The 26869-nt window shown below is 41.6% G+C and overlaps 1 protein-coding gene across 1 annotated transcript; it reads left to right on the top strand.

The window, feature by feature from the left end:
- Positions 1 to 19: 19 nt before the first annotated feature.
- On the top strand, positions 20 to 25596 carry IK (IK cytokine, down-regulator of HLA II). Its single transcript, XM_018561901.1, has 21 exons — positions 20 to 114; positions 718 to 781; positions 1160 to 1162; positions 2992 to 3084; positions 3216 to 3275; positions 4488 to 4655; positions 6413 to 6527; positions 10074 to 10144; positions 12510 to 12556; positions 12640 to 12803; positions 13355 to 13463; positions 13686 to 13725; positions 13990 to 14236; positions 14434 to 14452; positions 15241 to 15318; positions 17203 to 17284; positions 17851 to 17908; positions 19109 to 19197; positions 20657 to 20765; positions 21842 to 21876; positions 25497 to 25596. Exons 1-21 carry the CDS (start codon positions 99 to 101, stop codon positions 25522 to 25524), a joined length of 1695 nt encoding a protein of 564 aa, XP_018417403.1. The 5' UTR covers positions 20 to 98; the 3' UTR covers positions 25525 to 25596.
- The last annotated feature ends 1273 nt before the right edge of the window (positions 25597 to 26869 follow it).

Here is a 26869-nt window from a genome sequence, read left to right as displayed (position 1 = left end):
TGATAGTAGGCCTGTAGTGTTGGTGTGCGGGAGGATTGTGGGGACGCTGTAGTGCTTCCTGTTTCCGGTTTGCTGTGTGTACGACTGCAACTGCAAAGATGCCTGAAAGGGAGAGTAAGTAGTAAATATTGGAAGTTATGTAATTGAATATTAAAATGGGAGGAATAGTGTGACGGGTAACGTAGTGTGACGGGTAACGTAGAGTACAGGGGAGTTCTCCATAGAGCGCCCCGCGGTGCTACTGCTTTGTGTGCATGCATCACCGGGAGAGGGGGGGTTACAGGAGTGTGTGCACCCCATAGAAATATATAACATCCAGATCGCACAGGGATGTATGGTACACAGATCGCACAGGGATGTATGGTACACAGATCGCACAGGGATGTATGGTACACAGATCGCACAGGGATGTATGGTACACAGATCGCACAGGGATATAGAATAGGGATATATTGTACGCAGGTCGCACAGGGATATGTCGTGCGCAGGTCGCGTAGGGATATGTCGTGCGCAGGTCGCGTAGGGATATGTCGTGCGCAGGTCGCGTAGGGATATATCGTCGAGTAGAGAAGTAGCGTACGCAGGTCACGTAGAGACGTGCCGCAAGCAGGCCACGCAGTAGTGTATAGCGTAGGTAGGTCACGTAACAATGTATATTGTTCAATTATATATCCTTTCCTAAATGCCAATACCTAATTTTTTATTTTTGAATCTCAGGTGAGCTGTTCTCCAATCCTCTGGCTCCTGATGGCCATGAGGTGGAAGATTTGCATTCATTACAGTAAGTATTACACCAAGCATAGTGTGATTTGACTTCACCGATACTAAAACCTGCTTTACACAGCTTGAATTTTGTTTGATTTTTGCTGAATTAGCTAAAATTAGAGCCATGGGTGGCCCTGTTAACACCATCCAGCTCCAGAAAAGTTGCTTTCCAAATCGAAGGAGCCAGGTGGAAAATTGTTGGCTGAACGGTGACTGCGTCCTATTAGGTGAAGTCCCTGTTTGGGTTTTCATGCAGATTCCTCGATCCATACCGTCTCCATACTGTTTAGCGAGGATGGGGCAATCAAGTGATTCTGTGGGGCTGAATGAGAGAAATCTCCATGTATGGGCCTGGCCTTATTCCAGTGTTGCACTAATCGCATGAAGAAAATAGTCGGTGCACTCAGAAACCTTATGATAGTAGGTAACTTTATACAGCAGAGCCTTCTCAAGTGTTATGAATGGTGGCACAATTTGCATGACTCCAATATTAAACTCTCTTGTTTATGAAGCAAAAATCTGCATATAAAAAAAAGTTAAGGTTAAGAAGATTGAGCCAGCCTGATGCTGCCCATACTTCAGCAGATCAGCAGCTTGTGTTATGTTCTGAGCAGGTCATCTTCATATGTCTGAATCTGAAGGAACCATACATTGGTACGTGAACAGAATTTGTGGGTTATATTGACTAGAATAGAATACATTTTACAATGCCACATAAATTAGGCTTGAGGCCCCATTCACACCGGGGCGGTCCAGCCCCGTGGATCCACCGACATGAACGATCACATACATTGCTATGGGGACCGTTCATGCGACCACGTGATCCGAACTGCCTTCATCTCGAATTGCTCCCTGAGCTTTGTTTTTCCACGCTGATCAGCACGGATTCCATACAGCTTTCAAGAGAACCGGGCTCATCAGCGCCATTTTTAATTGCGTTTCACCTATGAAATGCAATGCAAAACTCCCAAAACCGCATTTTTTTAAAAATGCGCTGATCCGCATCCCCCCTTACAGATTGGTGGACTCCACGGTTTTGTTATTGTACTTAAATCACAACTCCAAAAAAAAACGTTTTATTAGTGTAGGGAAGGGTTAGAGTCTCGATCAGGTTTTTATTGCTATATATGTCCCTGTTGAGAAGATTTCCCCTCACTTCCTGTTCAGGCTGAAAATGATGGAGCAAACAGAGAAAAATAAATTTTTTAGTAGAGGTAGAACTACTGCCAATGTTTGTATGGCAGCCTGTGCCTTCCTGTGCTGGTAATTACTATTTTCGACAGGCATCACAGGGACAGAAAGTGTGGGGCAAAACCCCCCTAGTGGGATTACAGGCACAAATAAAAGCATGACAGAAATTGCAGCATAAAATATTTGGTTTAATTTAGGTTTTAATTCCGCGTTTGGTTTCAGTGGAGTATGACACATATGCAATACATTGACAGTTGTAGTCCTTGTTAATCATGCCAGCAACTCTAGCAGTTCAGGTTACATGTATTATACGTTTTTAGGTTATCGAAGGATGTGATTGTCTGTGGCAAGGGATGCTGGGTAAATAGGGTGAAATGTATGGCAGATTTTACCATTCTGTCATATTACTAATCCCTCTAAAGCAGTGGTTCTCAACCTGTGTAACCTCAGGACCCCCATTTGTCCTCGGTCATTAAGTTGCGACCGAGTCGTAGTGCAATGGAGCGCACAGCAGTGTGGGCTGCTGTGCTGGAGCTTCATTCATATGTGCATTGCTTGCACCGCTCCCATGTGTGCCTGTAGAGTAGCTGGGAGCCAGAATGTGATGTCACTCCAGCCCAGGCACCTCTACAGGACATGCAAAGGAGCTACAGTATAAGCAATCTGGATGGAGCTCCCTCGTGGCCGTACCCCTAGCCCACCCCACCTCAAGTCGGCACTTGGCGCCGGGCAGCATATTTTGAATGGCTGCTCGGTGTGAGAATGATCAGTGCTGCGCTAGGGGGAAGCTCAGTAGCCTCTCACCTAGAAAAGTGGAGGGCATATGGTGACTCAGTGAACAAGGGGTCGCGACCCACTTTTGGGTCATGACCCACCAGTTGAGAACCAAGGCTCTAAAGTGTCCTTTTTTGGCTTAACCCACTATTCTCATGGGGTTTTCACCTCTAAAATGTGGTTTGTGAAGCAATATATAAAGCCTTCTATTTGTTTCCGTATCCCTTTTTCTTTTTTTACATAATCTTTTGCTTCTTCTAGGTCAAAACTTACAAATGAAGACTTCCGTAAACTTCTTATGACCCCTCGGTCTACTCCATCTTCAGCGCCTCCTACAAAATCTCGCCATCATGAGTGAGTATATTCTTAGCCATGAAAGTTCAAAAGCTGCCTATTTTGTATGGACTTGCTGGAAGAACAGATTATTTCAAGGCTCGGTATGCTGTTTATGTAGTGTTGACCTGTTAACATGTTTTATCTTTTAGAATGCCACGTGAATATAATGAGGATGAAGATCCAGCTGCACGTAGAAGGAAGAAAAAAAGGTAAAATGTGAAACTTTGCGGGTGTTCTGGAGATTGGTTGAAATTGCTACTCGTGGCAGCAATAGTATATAATTTGTCTAATAATAAAACATATTTCAATCTTTGTGAAAGTTGTTATACTGTGACAGATTCTTGGTTTATTTTTAATGTTATATTCGGGAACATCACAGGCTTTACACCATAGGGCTGTTTTTTGTTATTTTGTAATATTTAACAATAAATGGCCAAAGGGAACATTGTTCTTGGTTTAATACCCTCATAGTTAACAAAATATCTGTATTCCATCAGGGTGCAATACAACAGGAGTTCAAAGTAACAAGACCAGTAAAATATATATATATAGTTGTTCCCCCTTCCAATTCGTAGATTACAAATAGGTACAGTGGTGTGTTGCTTCCTAAAATATTTCCGAATCAAATGTCCCAGGGAAATTGTCATCTGTAATAAAGAGGGGAGATAAATTGTGTAAGTGGTGGTAATGTAATTTTTATATGATATAAATATTAATAACATAATAGTTGTGTTAATATTGGTTATTGGTAATAACCCACACACCCCACATAATGAACACTTATTATATTTTCCTATATTATGATCATGTTTAAACTGTAACATTTACGGATGCACCGGTACCAAGTACCGTACTCGATACAAGTACAGATACTTTTCGAGCTCCAAGACTAGACTATAGAAAGATTCAAAAGTCAGGAGGCAGCTTTCATTTTGTAAGGAGCACACGGAGCTCCTGGGATTTGTACATCTCAGTTTTAATGTTTGATTTTGTTTTTATAAACCTATATGAAGGGAAGCACCGATACCATTTTTGCAAGTACAAGTATTGATACTTGCCCAAGTACTTACAGATACAAGTACTGATACATTTTTGTTTATTGTCATGTGACAGTTTTTAAAACAATACAGACTAATGATTTCAGGACAGTGGTGGAGCGCCACAGCCAGGTCCCAGCTGCAACCATGATAGTTCTCATGAAAATGCCAAGTATTGGCACTGGTATCTGAACTGGTATGGGTGCATCCCTAGTAACATTACATTACAAATACAGTTTCTGATCGTAAAAATGTGGCTATTACATAAATACAAATAATTTGTATTAGGAAATCCAGCTCAGTCATTAATAAATGTATTATGCAGAGTTGCAGGCAGTAATTGTGTTTCATGCAGCTCTGACATCCTTGTCCTCTGATGTGCAGCTACTACGCGAAGTTGCGGCAGCAGGAAATCGAGCGGGAGAGAGAACTGGCAGAGAAATACAGAGACAGAGCCAAGGAACGCCGTGATGGAGTCAATAAGGACTATGAAGAAACTGAGCTGATTAGCACAACCGCCAATTACCGAGCAGTAGGCCCTACAGCTGAAGCGTAAGTTGCTCTAAATGATTGAACATTTTTTTAATGGAGGTGAAATTTCTTTGCATGAAAAGTAATTTGAAATCTCTAAAATGAAACCCGCTATTCTGAAGCAGCAGCTTTGTTAGAAAAATGACGGGTCCTCACAACTGTCAGTTCAGTACTTGTCAGGCACAAGTGTATTGAAGTTAATTCTTTGTGCATGGATTTGAAAGCAGTTCAAAGCCATAATTTTTACTTTAGTATTCCAATATACAGCAAGAAAGGGTTAGAGCCTTTCCTCTATGTACCCCAGCTGGGAAGATTTCCTCCTCACTTGCTCCAGTGAAACCCTTCAATACAAGGGGGTCACCAGAACAAGAAGTAAGGACATCTCCCTAGCTAGAGCACATAGGAACAGCCAATATTAACCTTAGTGCCACTGATCATTACATGCTGATCCTGCAGCATTTCAGGATCAGATATCACTAAAGGCTTCTGATAGTTCCCACAATGATCAGAAGCCTGACACAATGTTTCACAATAGAAACATGTTGCTAAATGCTTCTATGCTGAAACATTTAGCAAGAAGCTCATACAGACCGGGAATTCCTAATCCCTGTCAGCCACCTGATTCTTAAAAGGCAAAAGCTTAACTCTTTTATTAAGGCTGGGTTCACACCTGGGCGTATTTTTTTCTGCTCGTTTTTTAGCACGTTTTTCTGTTCAGTGAAACACGCGTTTCACTGGCGGTATGATTTTTTTTTTTCCTTTTCTCTATTATAAAAAAAAAAAAAATTTACTTTCAAACTTCCCGCCGGCTCTGCCCCCCTGCGACGTGGCCGCTCGCAAGGGACAGAAGTCGGCAGCCGCCGGAGGACACAGCGGGGATCGCGGACAAGGTAAGACCTGTACGCTGTATTCCCGAGTTTGGCTCGGGGTTACCGCTTTGTTAACCCCAATCCACACTCGGGAATACCAATGGAAACGCGTGGAAAAACGCCCCAAAGAAGCTCCTGTACTTCTTTGGGCGTAGGGCGTTTTTCAGCGCGTTCCTATGCGCTGAAATACACCCAGATGGGAACCATGCCCATAAGAAAGTATGGGATTTCACTTGCTGGGCGTCGATCAGCGCTGTAAAACGCCCAGTTGGGAACCAGGCCTAATAGATTCCTCAATACAGTGTATGTGAGCAGTCATTTGTGCACTTAGTGACGGGGACGTACAGTGTATGTCTCCCGTCACGAAGGGGTTAATCTGTCCTGGTTTTAATTTATTTTGTTTCTAATTAAGACACTGGACTGGTGCACGTATAGAACCAAGGGCACTCTCTTTTCATGAAATAGGCATGGGTGCCATGCTTGCTCCTTCACAAGCATCTTAAATGAGCATCTTGAAATTGGTACTCTCTCACCTTCTGATACTCTCCTTTGCCACATTCATCTGTTGCTCTGTCCCTTCTTTGGAGTTCTTGGATTTGGGGCTGCATGTAACCTCCTCCCAGGGTGCAGTGCTTAGAGCTCTTTGGCCATATTCCAGGCCCAAACAATGTCCCATCAGAAAGGGGAGAGTAATATTAACCCTATGTAAGCGTCAACACTGTCTGACCCAGCGTTTCGTCTATAGACTGACAGAACAATGGATTTGTAGGGGAGTGCAGAAAAGGGGAGTATTGGTGGGTGAAGGTTTTTTTTTTCTTGAGAACCTGTCCCTTTGCTTTAAATAGGCAAAGTAACAGTCTTTTTAATAGGTAAAACACTAATTGGTTAACACTGTTTTCTCCTATTCAGTGACAAATCTGCAGCAGAAAAGAGGCGTCAGTTGATCCAGGAGTCCAAGTTCTTGGGTGGTGACATGGAGCACACTCACTTGGTGAAAGGTCTGGATTTTGCCCTGCTACAAAAGGTAACACTGATCCTATTCCTAATAAGCTGCCTCTAAAGATGTATGTTTCCAAACTTCCTTCACTGGAAAACATATCTGTGCTGATTTTTGTATTGACAGGTGGTAGGAACAATAGTTGCCCCATATGTATGTTGTAAAGGGCCAACCATTGTCACCTAGGATGACACATCATTCATAGTAATGTGCGGGGGCTAGGTGCGAACCAAGTTCACACAAAACTTTCACTGACACAGCTTCTTTCCAACACAATCAGTTGTGGCAGGGGCATTCCCAGCCCTTTGTGGCATGTAGCTGCGAGACAGGGAATACCCCGGCCACAACTGATTGGGCCAGGTGGGGGAGTTTAGTGTCAGTTTTGCGAGGCTTGGACATACTTTGTTCGCATCAAGCCCCCACAGATCACTGACCAATAAGAAGGGATGGAGTTTAGAAGTAGTTTGAGTTCTGGGCATCAATGTAATTCAGCGCAATGTGTCACATGCCGAAGGGCTAGTTCACACCATAACTCCATCAGAACGGCGTGCGTATGTGCAGTGCGATGAATTTTGCTGCGTTTTTTACCACAATTTTGACACTTTTTTTTAGCTTAAAATTGGCTTTCAGGTGCAGTCCAGTGTGTTCCAATGCGTTTGCGATGCTTTCCATGGCGGTAAGGTGCAGCTAAAATGTGGCAAGCAGGATTTTTTTCTGACTGCATCGGAATTGACTGCACTGGTGTGAACAAAGCACCAGAGATCCCATTGGAAAGCATTGTGATGCAATTTTGATGCAGCTGCCAAACTGAGCTGACTGCATGACAACTGCTTCTGGTGTGCACCAGCCCTAATTTTTAGATATTGAACAGTGAAGCTTCACTTTGGAAGTCCTTGGCAGTGCAAAGTTATAGACTTGTATTAAGTGTTGTACAATAGTTCATGTCTGTGTGTTTTGAAGGAGCCTGTGTTAGAGTACTGATTGCAACACCCAACATTTTCATGAGTAACAACAACAGAATGATTGATGGTTTGTGCTTATACCTGGAAAATGGGGAAAAATGCACTTTAAATGGTGTTTAACCCCTTAGTGACGGGAGATGTACACTGTATGTCCCCGCCACTAAGTGTCCCAATGACTGTTCATGTACAATGTACGTGGGCAGCTATTTGGGGCTCTGCGATGCCAGTAGCCGCTCACAATCGGCAGTTACCTTCATTAATGGATACCTCTGTTCTGAGCCATCCATGAATGAAAGAGTTCAGCTTTTACAGAAAGGGATCGGGTATCTAACGGTGATAGCAGAGTGGTATTTACCACACTTGCTGTCACTGTTGGACAGCTGGTACAGATTGGGGTCACGATGTATACTGGCTTTTTTCTAAATGTTTCAGAATAGAAACATTTAGCTACATGTTTCTGTTCTGAAACATTGTTGCAGGTTTCTGATCGTTCTGGGAACATGCTGTCAGGCTCAGGGTCACTAAGGTTATGATTGGCTGTTCCTACGTTTTGAAGCAGCCTAATAATAACCAAAAAATTAACGATTAAGCAGTCATAGTGAGATTCATTCAAAATGACTGCTTCATTAATTTTTTTATTTTTTTTTAAATAGTGGAAAGTGTAAAAAAAACATAAAAATGAAATATTTAAATATATTTTTATACGATCATTATTATACAAATTAACCCCTTACAATGGAAATCTGCAGCTGAGCTGCAGATTTGTTTTTTTCACCCTAAGGGTTTAACCAGTTGACATCCGCGGTGTTAAACCCCCTTCCCATCCAGGCCATTTTTCAGTATTCAGCGCTGCGGTACTTTGACTGACATTTATTCCGTCATGCAGCGCTGTACTGAAATGAATTTTATACCCTTTTTTGGGGACAGATAGAGCTTTCTTTTGGTGGTATTTATTCACCACTGGGGGTTTTATTTTTTTACTATATTAAGGAAAAATTACCGAAATATAAAAAAAAAAACAGTTTCCCCTATATTAAATGATAAAACATTTATTATTACCCAATTTTTTGGTAAAATATAAAAGATGGGGTCACGTCGGGTAAAAAGACACTAAACATGTCAAGCCTTAAAATTGCGTGCGCGCGCGAAACCTCAAAAAACGATAATACCCAAAATTGGCCATAGGCGACGCTTTAAAAGCTGTTACCGCTCATCAGTTTAGTGTTATCAGTGATTGATGGCCCTAAAATGATTGCTCTCACTGCGACGTTCGCGGCGATATGTAACATGTGTAGCGCAATTGTAATTTTTGCGCGCTGGGGCACCGGACGCGTATTTACGTTTATAGGCGCGTAAACGTGGGGGTGGGGGAGTTAAACATTTTGGGGGGGTTTTTTCCCCTTTTTTTATATGTGACTTTTATTTTATTTTACTTTTTTATGTGTTACTTTTATTTTTTTTTATTTATATTTATTTTTTTGCACTTATTGTTATTGCTATTATATAGGGGGATAACAACCCCCTATATAATAGCAAAGGCACACTGACAGGTCCTCTTTATGGAGATATTAGGGGTCTCAAGGATATGTGAAACACCCGGTAACGGGTGTGTTTGAAACGGTCGGGTCTTTTCTGCCCGTGCGTGCCCGCTAGGGGGCGCGCGCGAGCAGAAAAAAATTGCCGTCTGGAGACGGCAACCCGCAGATGTAGCAGTGCCGTCCGTCCGTTTTTTTACTACGGGCGGACGGCAAGAGGTTAATTTGAACAAAAAAATAAAACAAATGAACCCCCTCATGACAGCGATGTTCAAAGTATGTCGCTAAGTGTGACAGTGACGTTGTATGCCAGATGACCACTATCGGCTTTTGGAGAGAAAAAAAATTAAGAGAAGTACAGAACATTTTCTGAAATGCTACGGATGTGAGGTGTTTCCAAATAAATTACATTATTTGAATGCATTTTTTTTTCAGCTGTACTATTTTTCTAAAAAATAATCAAAACTGGGGAAAAAGTTTTTTTTTTTTTTTCTTTACAATTTTTTCCAAATATTTTTTTCTGTTTTTTTTTCATCCTAAGCGAGGCGTTTGGCGCACATATGTGATATAAATATATAGCCCTATCTTTCCTCTAAAAAACAACATATAATATGTGTGGGTGCACTTAGTAAGAAAGTATATTACTGACGTGGAAGAATCGCACCGCAAAAATGTCAAAAGTGTGTCAGTCATTAACAAACAGAAAGTAAAAACAAGCTCAGTCATGAAGGGGTTAAGGCAATAAACTGTTCTGCTGTGTATTTGTGTGGGAACACTTCCATTAGGAGTGTTAAGTTGGAAAGTGTTTCAAGCACAGTAAATATTGATTGAGTTTGAACACTACAAGTTCTAGATTTTCTTTTGAATATGTTTCCTGTCAGCCTGCTTTGGGAATGTTATTCACATTTCTTTCTACGCTTTAGTATAGGAACTAGGCTTATTTACTGCTCCTCATGTTGAACTGTCATTTTATGTTTGGCATGATTATTTCATATTTATTACCCCCCTTTTTTGTTTTTTTTTGTTTTTTGAACATCTTCCATGCACTGACATTTTATATCCTGTGATTTTTCCAGGTCCGTGCTGAGATTTCCAACAAGGAAAAAGAGGAGGAAGATTTGATGGAAAAGCCTCAAAAAGAAACCAAGTGAGTGACTTTAATGGTTTGCTTTTGTGGAATAATTAAACCTAGATCCTGTGTCTGTGACATTAAGGTCATTGCTAGGCAAAAAGTGATCCATGTCAGCTGTCTTATAAAAGATTTAAGCAGTTTTCTGCTTATAGGAGAACTATGGGGTTAAGGCTTTTCCCCATAGTTCTCCTTAGGGTAACGGGAGGACACAAACTAGCGTCCTCCCGTCACCCTAGGCTCATCGGTATACTGAGACGCCGCAGCTGAAGCGGATCCCGACAATTATGTCTGGATCCGCCCAGCTGCGTGTCTGACAGCTGGCTATGCCTATCTAGAGGCAGAGCCAGCTGTACCCGCCCCCTCCCCGGTCCGTTCCGCCAGTCAGCGGGGAGGGGGGAATCCGGCCCCTCCCCTGTCACGGCAGAGAGCCGTTACATGATCGAGAGGTGAGGGAATGCTGGTATGTGTTCGCTCACCTCCCGATCTACTGAGCCGACCTGTGACAGTCTCAATGTCACAGGTCGGCTAGAACTATGAGGTGAGTGGAAATCACTCATTTCATAGTTCTCTTTTAAAGGAGAACTATGGGGTGAGTGCTTTTCCCCATAGTTTTCCTAAGGGTAACGGGAGGACACAAACTAGCATCCTCCCGTCACCCAAAGCTCAGTATACCGCGAGCCACAGCTCGCGGTATCATGAGACAACGTAGCCGTAACGGATCCCGGCAATTCTGTCTGGATCCACCCAGCTGCGTGAGTGACAGCTGGTTCTGCCTATCTAGAACCCGCTGTCCGTTACGCCAGTCAGCGCTGGAGGATCGGACAGGGGAGGGGGGAAATCCCTGCAGGGAGCCGTGAGTCAGAACTGACAAAAGCTGAATGCATGAGAGGAGAGACAACACTAAGGCTACAGCTAGGGCGTAGGGTTGTTTTTCCTGGAGAAGGAAACGCCCTTTAACTTGTTTATAATGTTGGTTCTGGTAAACTGATGCTGTCCTTGCTAAGTAATTGGTTAATTAAAGGGCTGCTCACTACAAGGAGGAGGGTGAGGTGGCTGTAAATTGTAAAGCACACCCCCATACCCTTCCGATTTTCATCTAAATTCCATGCTTAAGCCACTTTACTGATCTATTGGCTTGCAAGGTCTTCTGGCTGGATGCTGGAAATTCCCCATAGACCTCTGTGGAGCCGGTAAAGAGTTGGTAGGATTCAGATGCGGCTTAAAGGAAAAGTATAGTGTATTTTCAATATGCACATATTTTGAGTTTGTTCTGTGTTTACATTAAAATACTTTTTTGACTTTCCCTTTCTTATTTTTTAATGTATTTGTGATATGTACATTTTCAGTCAGCAAGGGAGCTCTGTATTTTGCACTGCCTCCTTGTAGAGTTAAAGTAGACCTTGTAGTAAAATGTAAGGATCTCTCATTAGGCCTAGGACCCTTCCTCCTGTATAAATCACTGCTTGATAGTACTTATAAAAAAACATGTACCTATATAGGGAAAACAACCTAAAATATATACTTGCCTTACCCCCGTCTTCAGCCCATGGTGCTTAGACGATGGCAAGGCCATGCTCCTTCTAGCAAAATCCTGGGGAATGCAGATAAGCCAAGATCTCTCAAGAAGATGCTTTTGTGTAATGGGCTAGGGTGTCTTTTCACGAGATTTGGGCTGCTCTGTATTCATTAAGGATCTTGTCAGAAGGAAAGTGATATCACACCCTGCAATGCAGAAGTACGTAATCTATTTTCCTTACATTTTTTAAATACAAATTTTCAGCAATTTATACAAGTAGATGGGCCATGACCTAATAAATGGTCCTTGCATTTTACTGCAAAGTCTGCTTTAGGCCTTGTTCACACCGAAAGCGTGAGCGCTCCAGAGCAGTAGCTGCTGGAACGCACCACGATCGATAAGAATCTTCTCCCCGCGTTCTGGGGTGGGAAGAAATTCAATGGCACCGCTTCCACGCCCCCCACCCGCAGTGCAATCGAGCGCGTGGCAAGACTTTGCCAGCGTTCCGTTCCACTGCTAACGCAAAAAATAGGGGTTGCTCTATTTTTTGCGTTTGCAGTGGAACGCAACGCTGGCAAAGTTTTGCCACGCGTTCGATCGCACTGCAGCTGCTCGCAGTATACTAAGACGCCGCAGCTGAAGCAAATCCCGACAATTATGTCTGGATCCGCCCAGCTGCGTGACTGACAGCTGGCTCTGCCTATCTAGAGGCAGAGTAGTGGATTGCAATCTAAGAAGTTTCCTCCCCTACAGGCTGTAATCTCTCCTGCACATTTTGGTTGAAGTACTGTATGTAAATATGTATAATTTAAAGATGAGACCTTTCTTCAATTCCTAACATTAACTTTTTTTTACCAGCACTAGGAAAGATGAAGATCCTGAGAATAAAATTGAATTCAAAACTCGGCTTGGTATGTTTTTATGGCATTATTCAAGGTTTATAATATATATTTAAAAAAAAAAGTTTTAGCTAAGCATATTCTTCTATCAACAGGCCGAAATGTATATCGTAACTTATTTAAAAGCAAGGCATATGAGCGGAATGAACTCTTTCTGCCAGGGCGAATGGCATATGTAGTTGATTTAGATGATGAATATGCAGACACAGATATTCCAACTACACTCATCAGAAGCAAGGCTGATTGTCCTACCATGGAGGTAAGATGTATTAGCTAAAACTTTAATTCTTGTGCCCCTTCCTGTGAAATGCTTGTGAGCATGTTTGAAATGGATGTAAATGCCTGATCATTAAATAATTCTAGGGCAAATAAAGCCACCATTTCATAGAATTTCATATTTTAAGACACAAATTACAAAATGTTTTACTATGCAGACTATGCACCGAGCCTCTCTCTCTTGCCTGCAGCCGTTGTAATTACACAGCCGGCCGGGAGCTTTACATTCAAGCGATCGGGCGTCTCTAGAGAGGCCCGATCGCTTGTATAGGAGCAGCTGTCACTGCCGTACCGGTCCGGAGATCCGCTGTGCCCGGTGCGGCCGGGTCCGGCATGGCTGCTCTGTGACAGGAGATCAAAGAGAGATGCATGCATGCATGCATGCATGCACTGACAGGCAGGGATAGATATCTATAACAGAAGACACCTGCATAGTCTTTTCTGTAATAAAAAAAAGTCTGCCCTTCAGTCCTTTTGACAATTTAGGCTTAATTTCCGCTCTAAAGATCTTTAACAATGTTTCTCATTTTTTAGGCTCAAACAACTCTCACAACCAATGACATAGTCATCAGCAAATTGACTCAGATCTTGTCTTACCTGAGGCAAGGAACTCGTAATAAGAAACTGAAGAAGAAGGACAAAGGTACTTACCTGTTTATGGTTAATTTCTATGGTCGATTTGCTCCCTGATGGATTTGTTTTTCTGATTTCAGCAGTTTTAATCATTTCTGGGTTTTTGTGATCAAAAGTGGTTGAATGTACCTTAAAATGACTGTGTGTGGCCAGCATAAAGGCTTGCCTGGTTCTGCATTATACTCAACAGAACATATGCTCTCTGCTTTAATCTGCATTTTAATCTTTGCAGGCAAACTGGATGAAAAGAAGCCTCCAGAGGCAGATCTGAAGTAAGTTATTATGACTTGTGTATCCTTTTTTGTTTGTAATCTTAAGTTGCCTATGAATGCCTTTTATCAGAACATTTTAATTTTTGTACATTTTTGAAAGTGAGAGGTAAATATGGTTACTCAGAACAGCATGATTGGTTTTTAGTTGCAGACATGTTCATAAATAAGACACCTATTAATCACTCTTGCTTAAAAAAGAAGTTAGATTTCAGGCGAGGCTTAGCAGGTTGCGCTTACAGACCACTTTTTTTACCCCTTTTGCAGCATCTTTGATGATATTGGAGACTACATTCCAACCACAGCAACGAAAGCACCTCGTGAGAAGGAGAGAGAAAAACACAAGGAGAAGGAGCGGGATAGAGACAGAGAACGTCCAAGGGAGAAAGAAAGGGACAGAGATCATGAGCGAGAAAGAGAGAGGGACAGAGACAGACCACGGGATAGAGAAAGGGACAGGGATGAGGAGAAGAGGAGGCAGAGCTATTTTGAGAAACCAAAGGCTGACGATGAGGTGAGTGCTGCATTCCCTGCATGTTACTGTTCATTTTCAACCTGTTTATGATACCAAACAAAGTGACAACAAATCACTTCTGTACAGCAGCAGAGGTAGACAAGTAGAGTGTATTTCTTGTGCATGTCCTTCTATATGATTGTTATTTGTCATGATACCGTTCTTTAAAACATTCTTTTTTTTTGCTTCTCTTTCAGACTATTGATGTTGAAAATGGTAATTGCTTTCTTCTTGGAGTGTCTCAAAGTAATCTGTGTCCAAGCATGTATAACTGTCACTTTTTATTTTTATGCATGATAAGTCATTGATAACATCCACTACCTATTGCAACATTGCTTTATCTTGAAAGAGTCACACTGAAAATTGGCCATAGGCGATGCTTAAAACGCTTTTATTGCTCATCAGTTTAGTGTTATCAGTGATTAATGGCCCTACAATTATTGCTCACACTACGACGTTCGCGGTGATATGTGCGGCACAATAGCCGCAATCGTCGTTTTCGCACATAGGTTCTATTATGTTTTGGGGTTTTTTCTACTTCTTTAATTTTTTATTATATGTATATATAATTTGTTTATATCCTACTATCTCCCTCTTCCCCCCATCTGCCATATCCTCACATGTCACCTGTCCAGCCACGGCTTAGTGAAAACTATGAATTCATGGTGTCTGTGTTGTCATTGTGACGAGACACCGCTATTGGCGCACCTAATTTTACACTATCACTGTCCAATTCCTTATTATCATCGCCATTATAATATCAGATGTGGGTTTTGGGACAGGGATGGTGAGCACTGTACAGGTTTAGTCATGTTTTTGAGGAAAAAACAGTACCAGCAAAAAAAAAAAAAAAAATTGTGGTTTTAGAAAATGTGATCATTCTGTCATACTCACACAAATGTAATATTTACATCATACACCTTTTAAATGCTATTGATTGTGGTTGCAGATCAAAATATTTGTATTGCCTGTAAATGTAGCTTCTGTGTATATTGTTTTCTTAGGTCCAGGAACCACCAAGGACCTGCTGAAATCGATCAATGATAACTTTGCTGGAGCTCAAGGATGGGATGGAATGGAATATCCTTTTTTTTTTCTCAATATATACGTTTTCAGAGCTACACACAAAAGCAACATTTTTTTTTTTTTTTTTAAATGGGGGGAAAAGGATTAGGGACATATTTTACAGACTATTCTTACCGCTAGAGACCTTTTGTATCCTCAGGGAATAATCCACCGACAGGCACTGTAGGGAAGGTGCATCAAGAATAGCAGCTTGATGGAGGAACTTCATGGTAGTGGGTCTTTACATTAGAGCTCCAGAGGCATATTAAAATTTACCGACAGTGTATCTTGATTACTTTCTGGCCAATTAAAAATGTGTAAACTAGGCTTCTGTGTCTGACTATATTATGTAGTCACTGACTGTATAATGGAGTGCCTATTAAAGCTGAACTGCAGTCAGACAGTTGTAGTACATTTGTGTCTAGCCAAAACCTTTTTTTTTTGTATTGAATAGACAAAAGGGCTAAAACCACACTCTACTAACTGTGTTTCAGTGGGGAAGTTTCTTTTCCCTTCCTGTCACAGAGATGTAACAGGAAATAAGAGGAATCCACAAAAGGTTAGAGGGTAACTCTCCTCTATGACAGTTGTCATGGGGACAGGTGTCCCTATTGGAAAATGTACCCATACTTCTTGTTTTGATAACTCAAAAACCTTTTGGCTTTCTCATTACTTTGTCTTGGTTATAATGTTCACTAGCGCAAAAAGAGAGGGCGACATGAAGAGCAATTAAATGTGCACAGTGGCTACTAATCCTTCCAGATTAGAATGGTCAGGGAAGTTAAAGTGTATGTTAACCCCAAACAATACATTTCTCTTGTATGTTCCCTTTTTAACTGTTAACTACGCTATTGAATGTGTATTGTGATATCTGTTTAATATGTGCAAAAAATACCTGTTCATTTTGCCAGAAATCTAGTGAGTGGAAAACTTCCTGTGCTGACTTTTATGATTTTATATTGTTCTGAAGACTGCAGGACCCTGCCCATGTATGTTATGGACAATGGCAGAGTCCTGTAGTCCTATTCTGTTTCTGTAGTGCTGATATAGTAGAGTGATCGAGTGTTGTCATTTTAAGACTGGAATTGTGTAACTGGCAAAATCACCAGGTGAAAATTAAGGAGAAAAAGACTAAAATCTAATGCAGCCACCACATCTAAGAATTTGTGAGCTGCACTATATCACAGTTTTGTTTTTAGCCATAGATATTCTTTAAAGGAGAACTATGAGGTGAGTGCTTTTCACTCACCTCATAGTTCTAGCCGACCTGTGACAATGAGACTGTCACAGGTCGGCTCAGTAGATCGGGAGGTGAGCGAACACATACCAGGTTCGCTCACCTCTCGATCCTGTCACAATTGTGACAGGATCGAGACACAATTGTCGGGATCCGCTTCAGCTGCGGCGTCTCAGTATACCGCGAGCAGCAGCTGTGATGGGAGGACGCTAGTTTGTGTGTCCCCCCGTTACCCTAAGGAGAACTATGGGGAAAAGACTTAACCCCATAGTTCTCCTTTAAGAAAACATAATTCTGCAGCCATATCTCTGCACTGATATGGACATCATTCTGCTTCCTCTTCTTTTTGTCCGCAGTCTCACAGAGTTAGATTGCCACCTTGTGCTGATCCTTTCTTCTCCCAGTCTGAATACTGGTGTGTAGAGGATTACAGAAAACTAATATAAAGACATATTTAGACACTTTTTTTTACAACTGAATTGGAAATATATTTGCTGATTACCGGTAGTTAAATGAATACATAACTGTATTAAATGATAGTCTCTTATATTTGCCTGGATGTAATGTTTAAAAAGTTACAGTTGCTGTAGCATGTGATTTAATAAGGTTTGTTGATGGGAAAAATATAAGATTATTATACAAAAAGTTCTTTAACTGCTGAAAACAGTAAAGAAACCTGAAGATAAGAAGCAGGTGGGGGATTTCTTTGGCATGTGGAACAGCTATGCGGAGTGTTATCCTGCAACGTAAGTACTGCTTATTTCATCACAGGACCCAGGTGATCTGGTGTTAGTTACTGTATTTCATCAAAGAAAGCCACGTTTATATGCTGCTCAGAGAGCAGTTACAATGTATGTTGGCTATAACAGGGTCTGGAGATATTGCGACTGCCAATAGGGGATGTTCTTTCACCAAGTGCTGATAAAGACCTTTCCTTGTTGGAATTGCTTCCCTACGGGATCCATTTTAGTCTTCCTTCCTGGCACTGCATAGTTACTGCAAGTGAAGAGACTTCCTCTTCAGTAAAACACAAAATCTGCAGAGTATTGCATTTTAATGTGTAAACCAATGATACCATTGTTGGATTGCGCAATAGACGGCTGAAAATGTAGGTTTTTGAAATACATTGGATGTCTTCTTTAGCCAACAACAACCTGTTTTTTTCCAAATAACCTGTTCAATGTTGAGCTTGTGAAGGGAATTTCAGACTGTGTTCAGCATGTTCTTTTTTTTTTTTATATATATATGCTTCACTTGTGTTCCTTTTATATACAGCAGGTAATAACATGCTTTTGATTTTGTTTCTCCTCAGCATGGATGATATGGCAGTCGACAGTGATGAAGAAGTGGATTACAGTAAAATGGACCAGGTGTGTTTTATATGCTTTGTGACATAACGCATCTTTGCCAAAGGACAATGTGCTGATTGTAAGTGAACTGACAAACCCAGCAAGTAAGAGCAGAGGATTTCTCAAAAAAAGCAGCAACCTAATTTTAAGACCTGCTTAGCACAAGATGATTTTTATTATGTCCTGATAATACCATAGAATTCAGATAGGGTGTACTTTCTTTTTTACACAACTGTAGGGAGGTTCTGTTGCTTGCTGGCTAGTGGACTGTCCATATGGAAAAGGGAAGGGGGCTACCATTTTTGGCTTGTTGCTTTTGTATTTGTATGATACTCTAAGACCGTGGAAGCCAAACTTCGACCTTCCAGCTGTGATGAAGCTACAAATCCCATCGTGCATCTGCCTTAGAGAGTCATTCCTGTGGTTGTCAGTTTTGCAATGCCTTATGGGACTTGTAGTTTTAGCTGGAAAAGCAAAGTTTGGCTACCCCTGCTCTAAGTAATGCATCCTAATTACTGGAGTTAAAAGAGAACTATGGGGTAAGTGATTTTCCCCATAATTCTCTTTAGGGTCACAGTAGGACATATACTAACCTCCTCCCGTGACCCAAAGCTCAGTATATAGTGGGCTATTGCCCGCGATATACTGAGAGCGCCGCAGCCGGGGTGGATCCCGACAATAATGTCTGGATCCACTCAGCTGCGTGAGTGACCGTTGGCTCTGCCTATCTAGAGGCAGAGATAGCTGTGCCGGCCGCCTCCCCTGTCCGTTCCTCCACTCAGCACAGGAGGATCGTAGTGGGGAGGGGGAGAATCCCTGCGGGGAGCAGTGACTTAGTCACCGCTCTCTGCAGGGAGATGATCGTAAATTGAGCGAGTGACGGTATGTTTTCGCTCAATTCCCGATCAATAGAGCTGTCGTGTGACAGCTTCTTTGTCACGGGTTGGCTCTAACTGTGAGTGTAAATCACTCACCTCATAGTTCTCCTTTTAAGAATGCAGCCAGTGGGTTCTGTATGCAGCCAGTGGGTTCTGTAATGTCCTGGCTTCCATTAAATACAAATTAAATTTGTTTTTGATAAACAAACAGTTTGCTGCATTTTTTTTCTAGCTAACATTTTTGGAAAACATAGAATCTGTTCAATTGTTTTGTCATTGTGTTGGCTACAGTGATGCATATAACATGGATTTGTACTCAAACTCTGTTATATCCTTGGTGCAGGGTAATAAGAAGGGTCCTCTGGGGCGGTGGGACTTTGATACACAAGAAGAATATAGCGAATACATGAACAACAAAGAGGCTCTTCCCAAGTAAGTATACAAGTCAAAACATTGTGAATGTATAATAGAGCTGCACTGAAGTTTTTGTTTATTTTTCGTACAATTTTCCCGACAAGTTATGTGGCAAATCTGATAAAAGAAGCTTGACAAAATGGTGTATTTTATGCTATGTGTTACCACTTTTGTCCCTTAAAACTTGGTGTCACTATAGGTGGGTTAAAAGCTGAGAAGCCGGTTTTTAGGTAGCCATAAAATGATTTACACTTTTGGGTGGAGTGGGCCAGGGTTCTGCCACTCACGGGTCTTTACAGCTCTTGACCGCTCCAATTCTGATCTTCAGCTGAATTTCCTTTGAACCTGGCATAAGGAAGTCATGCATATATTCCTAAAGAGGATCCACTAAGCAGGAATATTGAAGCTAAATGGGGCAGGGCACTAAAAGCAATAACTTTACCTCTAGAGTCACCTCTGTTTCTTATGCTGAGGGCTGCATACATCTTAAAGTGGTACTACCTTAATGCATTAAGTTAAAAAACACCCTGTACCTTTCTGCAACCACTGTTCCCCCCACACTTACCTGCGGTTGCTTGTCTCCTCTGTGGGGTCAGGGAAGATATCCTCAGTTCCCCAAACGTTTCGGTTGTGTGGGAGGGCACTAAGAGCAGAGGAGCAATACACTCCTGCCGTCAGTCAGACTGCAATATCTGTCTGTGAGAGCAGGGCTGTGGCTTGCTGCATGCTGTGTGTGAGTCTATGGACGCATGGATGTCTCCTCAGCAACCAAAAAGCTGATGGAGACAACTGCACATCGGGAGGGGCGGGGCTAGCGGTTTGGGAGCAACTAGAAAACAAGGTAAGAAAAAAGTAATATATTATTTGAATGTTAACGTGTTGCAGCGCTTTCTGGATGAACATAGATTATATGGTAACATTTTAAGCAATTGATTTTCTTTCTCAAAGTATTGCAGTTTGCACACATTGAGCCCAATTTCTGAACCATTACTTAGTTTAATTTAATGATAAAAGAGAGTACAGCAGAATTAAGAAATGTTAAACTGGCCAAATGCTGCAAAGGCGTTTGGCATGCCTGCACTAGAGAGGTTATATAACCGCATTTCTGTGCTCTAGTCTATCTAGTGGACTCTTCATAGGAATATATAGGAAACATCAGGCAACATTGGAATGGTGAGGAAAGACAAAGCTTGGTCTCTTTGCAGCATTGCTGGAACATGCTGCTTGACTGGCTGTCTCTGGCTTTAGTGCTTCCTGAATCATTGGGCAGAAGTATGTATATATCAGGCAACTCAGAATACATTTAGGATAGTTGTTGCCAAAACAAAATTTGTTATTGTTAAGAACGTGAACTGTTCAATGATATATGGCCTTCAAGAGGAATTTCACTGAATGTTTTTTAGGAGGGATTTGGTAATAGGGTTTACCTGCAGGTAAAAGCAACTGTCACAAATGTTACATTTTACGTTTCCCCCAGAGCTGCATTCCAGTATGGTATTAAAATGTCAGAAGGGCGTAAAACACGACGCTTCAAGGAGACTAATGAGAAAGCAGAGCTCGACAGACAGTGGAAAAAGATCAGTGCGGTAAGAATATTCTAAAACGCATACTTTGTACTGCAGAAAAATACACTGCAGGCAAAAGTCCGATTTGATTTCTTAGGAACTAGTTCACATCTATTTTCTAAAGGCCCTTTCTGGCCACTTCGGTTACCGATCTTATTGTGGGCATGGTTAATCCTTGCACAGCCAATGCACTACTTGTGTAATGGCAGTGCAGTGAAATGATGAAAACAATGTTTGTACTAATGGCAGGGTAGACATCAGTGGTCTAATAGACCACTGCACAGCCCTTCTAAGACCCTGCTGTGGGGGGGTCTCAGGAGGCTGTGTGGGCCGGTGCTCTAAGCAGTCGTGAGGTACCCAGAAGGCTGCCGTGAGATCCCCAGCAAGCGTGGGACCTTACAGCAGCTGCTTGTGTGTAACAATTTTAAGTACTGGTACCGTTGCTGAGTATAGGGCCATTTTCACAAGTACGAGTACTCGTTAAAAATGCCCAATATCGGCACCAGTATCGGTGCATCTCTAAAGGTATATTAAAAAATTAAATTAAAAATAAATATTAAAACCACACACACATTACACACACACACAGTCACTACACACACACACAGTCACTATCACACACACACAGTCACTACATGCATACATTTGTAAACTGATTTTACAGTTCATTTAGTCTGATAATTATTGATGGGCTGCAACAGTTTTTAGTGTGTCACCTATTCATAATTTTGGGTATCTTCATTTTTTGCCATTTCACAAGCCTGTGTCACTATCAGCCTAGGAATATTTGTTATATTTTTAAGTCCGCACGGTCTCCTCTCTTTTTTTATTTAACTCATTGTCAATGGCCACCTGCAGTGGAGGTTAATTTTACTGATTTTTGTGGGCCACAGCTAACTATTTGTTACATTGCTCCCCGTGGCAGACTTCAATGCCAGAGGAGGGATTAACCCCCAGCAGAACACTGCCCTGAAAACACAGCATTGGGTGCTTATTTGCATCCAGCAGCCCAGTAAATCTAGCTGAAGTGTTTCCAATTGTTCACACCTAAATGTATTCCTAAACATTACCCTGTTTTTCATGTTTATTTTCTTTAGATCATTGAAAAACGGAAGAAACTGGAGGCTGATGGGTAAGTAAAGCCAGTATCCAATATACTGAATATATTCCAATGTTTTTCTAAATAACTAAACTAAAAATACTTTTCAAGCTTTTTTTTACTGGATTCTTTAAAATAAACACATTTAGCCCTCATTTTACTGGGAATTGTTAGTGTATGGTTTCTTTATTTGGTCAGGGCTAACATCATTTTTTTTTTTTAAACAGTTAGCTAGATATAAAATCTTTTAAACTAATATTATATAATCTTCTTTTATATGGGTACCACTATCACTCTCAACTGTGCTAAAAGAAGAAGCCAATACGCCATTAAAGTCCTTTCCACCCCTATCCTCTGCTAAATCTGACAAACATGCTGGAATTCTCTGGTTTGGGTCAGGATCCCTCTGCTAGTCTGTTTTAGATACAGACTCATGTTTTCTTATAGATACAGACATATGTTTTCTGTGAAGGAAGAATTGTTTCTGTGTATGGCTATTACACTCACATTTGAGAACTTGTTTTCTCAAATTTTGGGGGTCAGGTTTACTTTTTAAATTAGTGTATCAACGGCTCCTGCTTGTTATTGTACCTTGTCGAACCATCGAGTTCAAGTGGACAAATGGTTGTCATTTTTCATTGATGTCATTCTGCTAACAGCTTTCCAGTTTTGCTATCACATGGTTCTTCTGGCAGTATTTATGTGTGAGTGCCCTGATGTAATATGTTGGTCTGCGAAATTCTTGTATTGGAATCATTTTCTTTCTGTTGAAATTCCAGATTTGGGGGTGGACGCTTGAACAACTTGCACCTCTGACAGCTGTGTGCAGGAGGTAGTGTCCCAGGGCTACAAATGCTCCCTTCCTCTGCTCCTTACCTCTAACCTTCCTGTGTGGTGACCACAGATTAGCAGATTGAGCTCAAGCCCTTCTTGTTATTGCCACAGCCCCTGTGGTGGCACGGTTTCAGGGGTTTTCCTCCAACTTGTTCACTGTTAACATACACAAAGAGGGCATTCACCCCATCAGGGATCTCAAGTTCTGAATGTCTTCATTTGAATCTAGAATATCATGGAAGGGAAATCCATCAGTCAGCTCCTCTCCTTCAGGGGGGAATTTCTGACACCTGTAACATCAAGGATGTGTACCTGAATGTCTTCAACTTTCCAGAACATCTTCAGTTCCTATGTTTTTCTATAGGGCTCCTCCACTACCATTGTTTGGCCCTGACTTTTGGCTTTCTGTCTGTAACTTGGGTGTCCACCAGAGTGTTGGCCCTAGTAATAGCCCTGCTGCGGTCTCATATAATTACCATTGTGGGTTACTTAGACGAACTCCTGTTGAGGAAACAGTGGGCACAGGCTTCTGTTGGACAAAGTGACCTTCACTCTCCAGAAGTTCCAGGTTTGGTTTGGGTGTATCCTGAACCTTAAGAAATTATATTTGGAGCAGACCCATCATTTGTAGTGTCTAGGTCTACTCCTGCAATTTAGCTCTGGCCAAATGTTTTTTTCCACAGTAGAAACTTAGGCCTGTCTAGTCTTAGATTCAAGCTTTCCAGTCCAGGCGTCACTCGACTCTCCACTTTTGGATGAAAGTCTTGGACCGTATGGTAGCCTCATTCAAGACTGTTCCAATGCCCAGTTTTACTCTAAAGCGCTACTACACAATCCTCTGTTGTCATGGGACAAGTTAGATTCCTGGACAGATCGATTCATTTGGTACAGAGGACCAGATTGTCCCTGGTATTGTGTCTCAGGTAACTGGCTCTGGAATCAGGGAAGTCCTTCTGGAAGATGTCTGCAATTGTCATCAGATCTGGATTTAGTCAACAGATGCCATGGCAGTGGCATACATTAACCATCAGATATAAATTTGAAGTCTAGCTCCAGCATGATAGGTAGTTCACATCCTGTCCAGAACTCCACATTTCATATTTTTCTGCCCAGGTGTAGACAATTGGCAGATGGACTTCCTCAGCCAGCAGCGTCAGGACCTGGGGGAGTGATCCTTACACCCATAGTTATTCAAGTAACTGTGTCGTCACAGGTGGGGGGTGATGAATTTAGACCTTCTGGCCACCAGGTAACAAACTGGACTGGTTTGTCACCAGTATAGTGCTACTCCAACACAAGTACTGCAGTGGATGCTCTGGTAACTTCTTGGGATCAGTATACCCTGATCTGTGATTTTCCTCCTCTGAAACCTTTTCCCGGTGTGCTTCGCAGGATCTAGATAGAGGGCTTTTCTGTGATCCTCATTGCTCTGGACTGGCACAGGCTGATGTGAAAGGCCAACCTTGTAAGACTGCTGGCAAAAGCTCCAGTGGCTCTTTCAGTTGTTCTTTAGGATTATTAGTTCTCAGGCTCTCATCCTAGGAGTTTTTCCGTTGGACACATCCTCTCCTTTCTGCAGCTTGGTCTGGATAGGCATTTTTAAGGACCAGGTTTTTGCCTGGTCTGTCTTGTTTTAGAGATCGTTGGTCTTTCACTCCTTAATTTAGACCATTGTACAGAGCGTCTATGCAACTCCCTCTGTTTGTTCCCCTGTGACCAAGTGGGATCTCTTTGTGCTTTTAAAGATGACAGCATGAACCCGTTGGAGACCTTCCTCTCTCTCTATTCTCACCCACAAGCTGGTAATTCTTAGAGGTAATGAGAACAAGAAACAAGTTTCTGAACTGGTGGCCTCATCCTCCAAGGAACCTTTTTTGGTTTTCCATGGGAACCAGGTGGTGGTAAGGTTCAGGACATCTTTCTTGCCTAAGGTAGTTCTTGCCTTTCACCTTAACCCGGACATTGTGCTACTGTCTCTCCATCCCTGGCTCCAGTTCACCAAGAGGGAAACGTCCTCCATTATCTGGATGTCTTAGACTCCCTGCTTTTTCAAGAAGGCTGATTGCTTTTGTATTCCAGATAGACCCCATAAGAGTACAGTGACTTCTTAGTCCAACATCTCCAGATTTTAGGCAAACTATTATCCAAATGTATGGTCTTAAGGATTGGGTTCCACCTTTTTCTTGTCAAGGTGCAAGTCTAAGTTCTAGCAGGTGGATATTCAGGCTTCATCTGATGTCTGCTTTAGGTGTTGTGTGCTTTAGGTGGATCTCTAAGCTGCAGGCAGTTTTCTGTTAATTTCTGTGTTGTTTGCTACCCTTTTGTTGGCTGCTTTTGGAGTCCTGATAGTCTAAGAAACCCTATGTCCCTCAGTGGACAAGAAACATTTTTGTCACCCTAATATTATTTTCTTGGATTCCATTAAGGGAGACCGGTCCCTCCCCACTATTGCTTCATGTTCTCTGTGCTACTTTCCTACAAAACTGAGGCATGCTGGTTGTGTGCAAAGTTATCCTGTGCTGGCCAGTAGATTTTTGTTGCCAGTGTTCATTTCTCCTGTAGGTGGCAATATAAACTGACAGTCTTAGAATTCTTACAATTCCTGTGTCTCTTAATGGACTCAAAGATTTTATGGGGAGTACCAGAATCATTATTTAGGCTGGCTCCACACTTGTGCATAGCAGTTGTACACACACATTATTGCATGTATGACACAATATAATTTCATTCATTTAGAATGACACCCCAGTGTGCATATACAGTAGGTGGTAATGCATGTGATTTGTATTTTACTAATTTTCTCTCCTTTTTGTTTACAGGGTTGAAGTGAAGAGGCCTAAATACTGAAAATCAGCATGTACTATTTGTTTTATGTCCAATTATTTTTGCCTCACCTTAAATAGTAGCCTATTGTGCACAGCTGACTGGAACTAGTCACTAAACCATCTTGTCCCTAGCAATCAAATGGCTTCTCCCTTTCTTTTTCTACACTGATTCAAAACATAAATGCAGTAATATGGTTTTAATGGAAAACATACAGGGTTTTTTTAAACACTCTGAGGGTTTGTACACAGTGGGGTTTTTGAGCATCATGCAGGCACTTTGCAGGTAGCCCTAACCCCAGGCATTGCTCTGCAATTGCTAGACCTAAAAGTCAGAACTGAGTTGATTTGCTCAGTTCAAACTTCACATTTTGGGGGTGTTGTAGAGAGCCTAACACTGTCAGCAGTGTTTAGGCAATGGCCCTTCTTGTTTTCTATTGTTTCTCCTAGCAGGTCAAGCCGCACACCGAATGCATGCCATTAAAAAAAACCCTATACTGGAAGTTCTGCATCCAGCACCATGTGAATGAAACCTAAACTGTTTAGCTCATAGATCTCTTTGATAAGTTTAGTTCTGTTCAGATACACTTAACAGCAGCAAATACCTGAATTGCAGTGTGCTCTGATTTTATTGCATTCTGCTCTTTAGAGAATATTGACACAGACTGTGCTACAGAGATCTGTAATCTCTGTGAGAAAGAGTATTCTGTTCTTCTGTGTTTATCATATTGTGATTCCAATAAAATATGCTACACGTGTATGAGGCCTTTATGTGCACTAATCTAGTAGAAAGTCTAAATTTGCCGTTTTAATTGGCTGGGGTAGGAAGTTGAAATGACAGCATGTGTATAGTAGAGAGCCGCTTCATAAAGTATGTCCTGGCTAGATAACTAGAAAATCCATTGGTTGAGTATGTGTGTCTACAAAATGGCCATCTTCACAGCCAGTAATGTGTATATATTAAGTGTCTGAGTAATTTCATAAATCTGCTGTAATATTAAGCTTGCTACATGCTATCTAATAATCATGTATGGGGCCTCATACACTGCAGAAGCCAGTGTGTATCTGAATTATTACAAATATTCATAAAAATTCTCTGAGTTAATATTACCTTTTTAAAAAATATTTAACTGATTTCAGCAGACATTAGTGATACCATCTCTCCTTTTTTTTTTTTTTTCCTTCCTTTCTTTCTTTCTCACTCGCTCACTCTTTCTTGCTCGCTATCTTATTCCTTTTGTTGTCATTCTCTTTCCCTCGTTTCTATCTTTTCTCTCTCTCTCTGTCCCTCTTTTCTCTCTTTTTTTTTCCTTTTCTCTGTCTCTAAAATAGTTCTACGTTGAGAAAAAAAGAAAATTAATAATTGTATG

The sequence above is a fragment of the Nanorana parkeri genome, unplaced genomic scaffold, assembly GCF_000935625.1.
Source record: "Nanorana parkeri isolate BGI_ZX_2015 unplaced genomic scaffold, ASM93562v1 scaffold550, whole genome shotgun sequence".
In the NCBI taxonomy this organism is placed as follows: domain Eukaryota; kingdom Metazoa; phylum Chordata; class Amphibia; order Anura; family Dicroglossidae; genus Nanorana; species Nanorana parkeri.
The sequence above is the reverse complement of the archived record's forward strand: the minus strand, read 5'-3'. Positions and strand labels throughout refer to the sequence as shown.

Bases quoted from the DNA above. Each gene is read 5' to 3' on its own strand.
- IK (XM_018561901.1), top strand. The intron at 4,656-6,412 runs GTAAGTTGCTCT...TCTCCTATTCAG, and splicing joins GTAGGCCCTACAGCTGAAGC to TGACAAATCTGCAGCAGAAA. The intron at 12,557-12,639 runs GTATGTTTTTAT...TTCTATCAACAG, and splicing joins TGAATTCAAAACTCGGCTTG to GCCGAAATGTATATCGTAAC.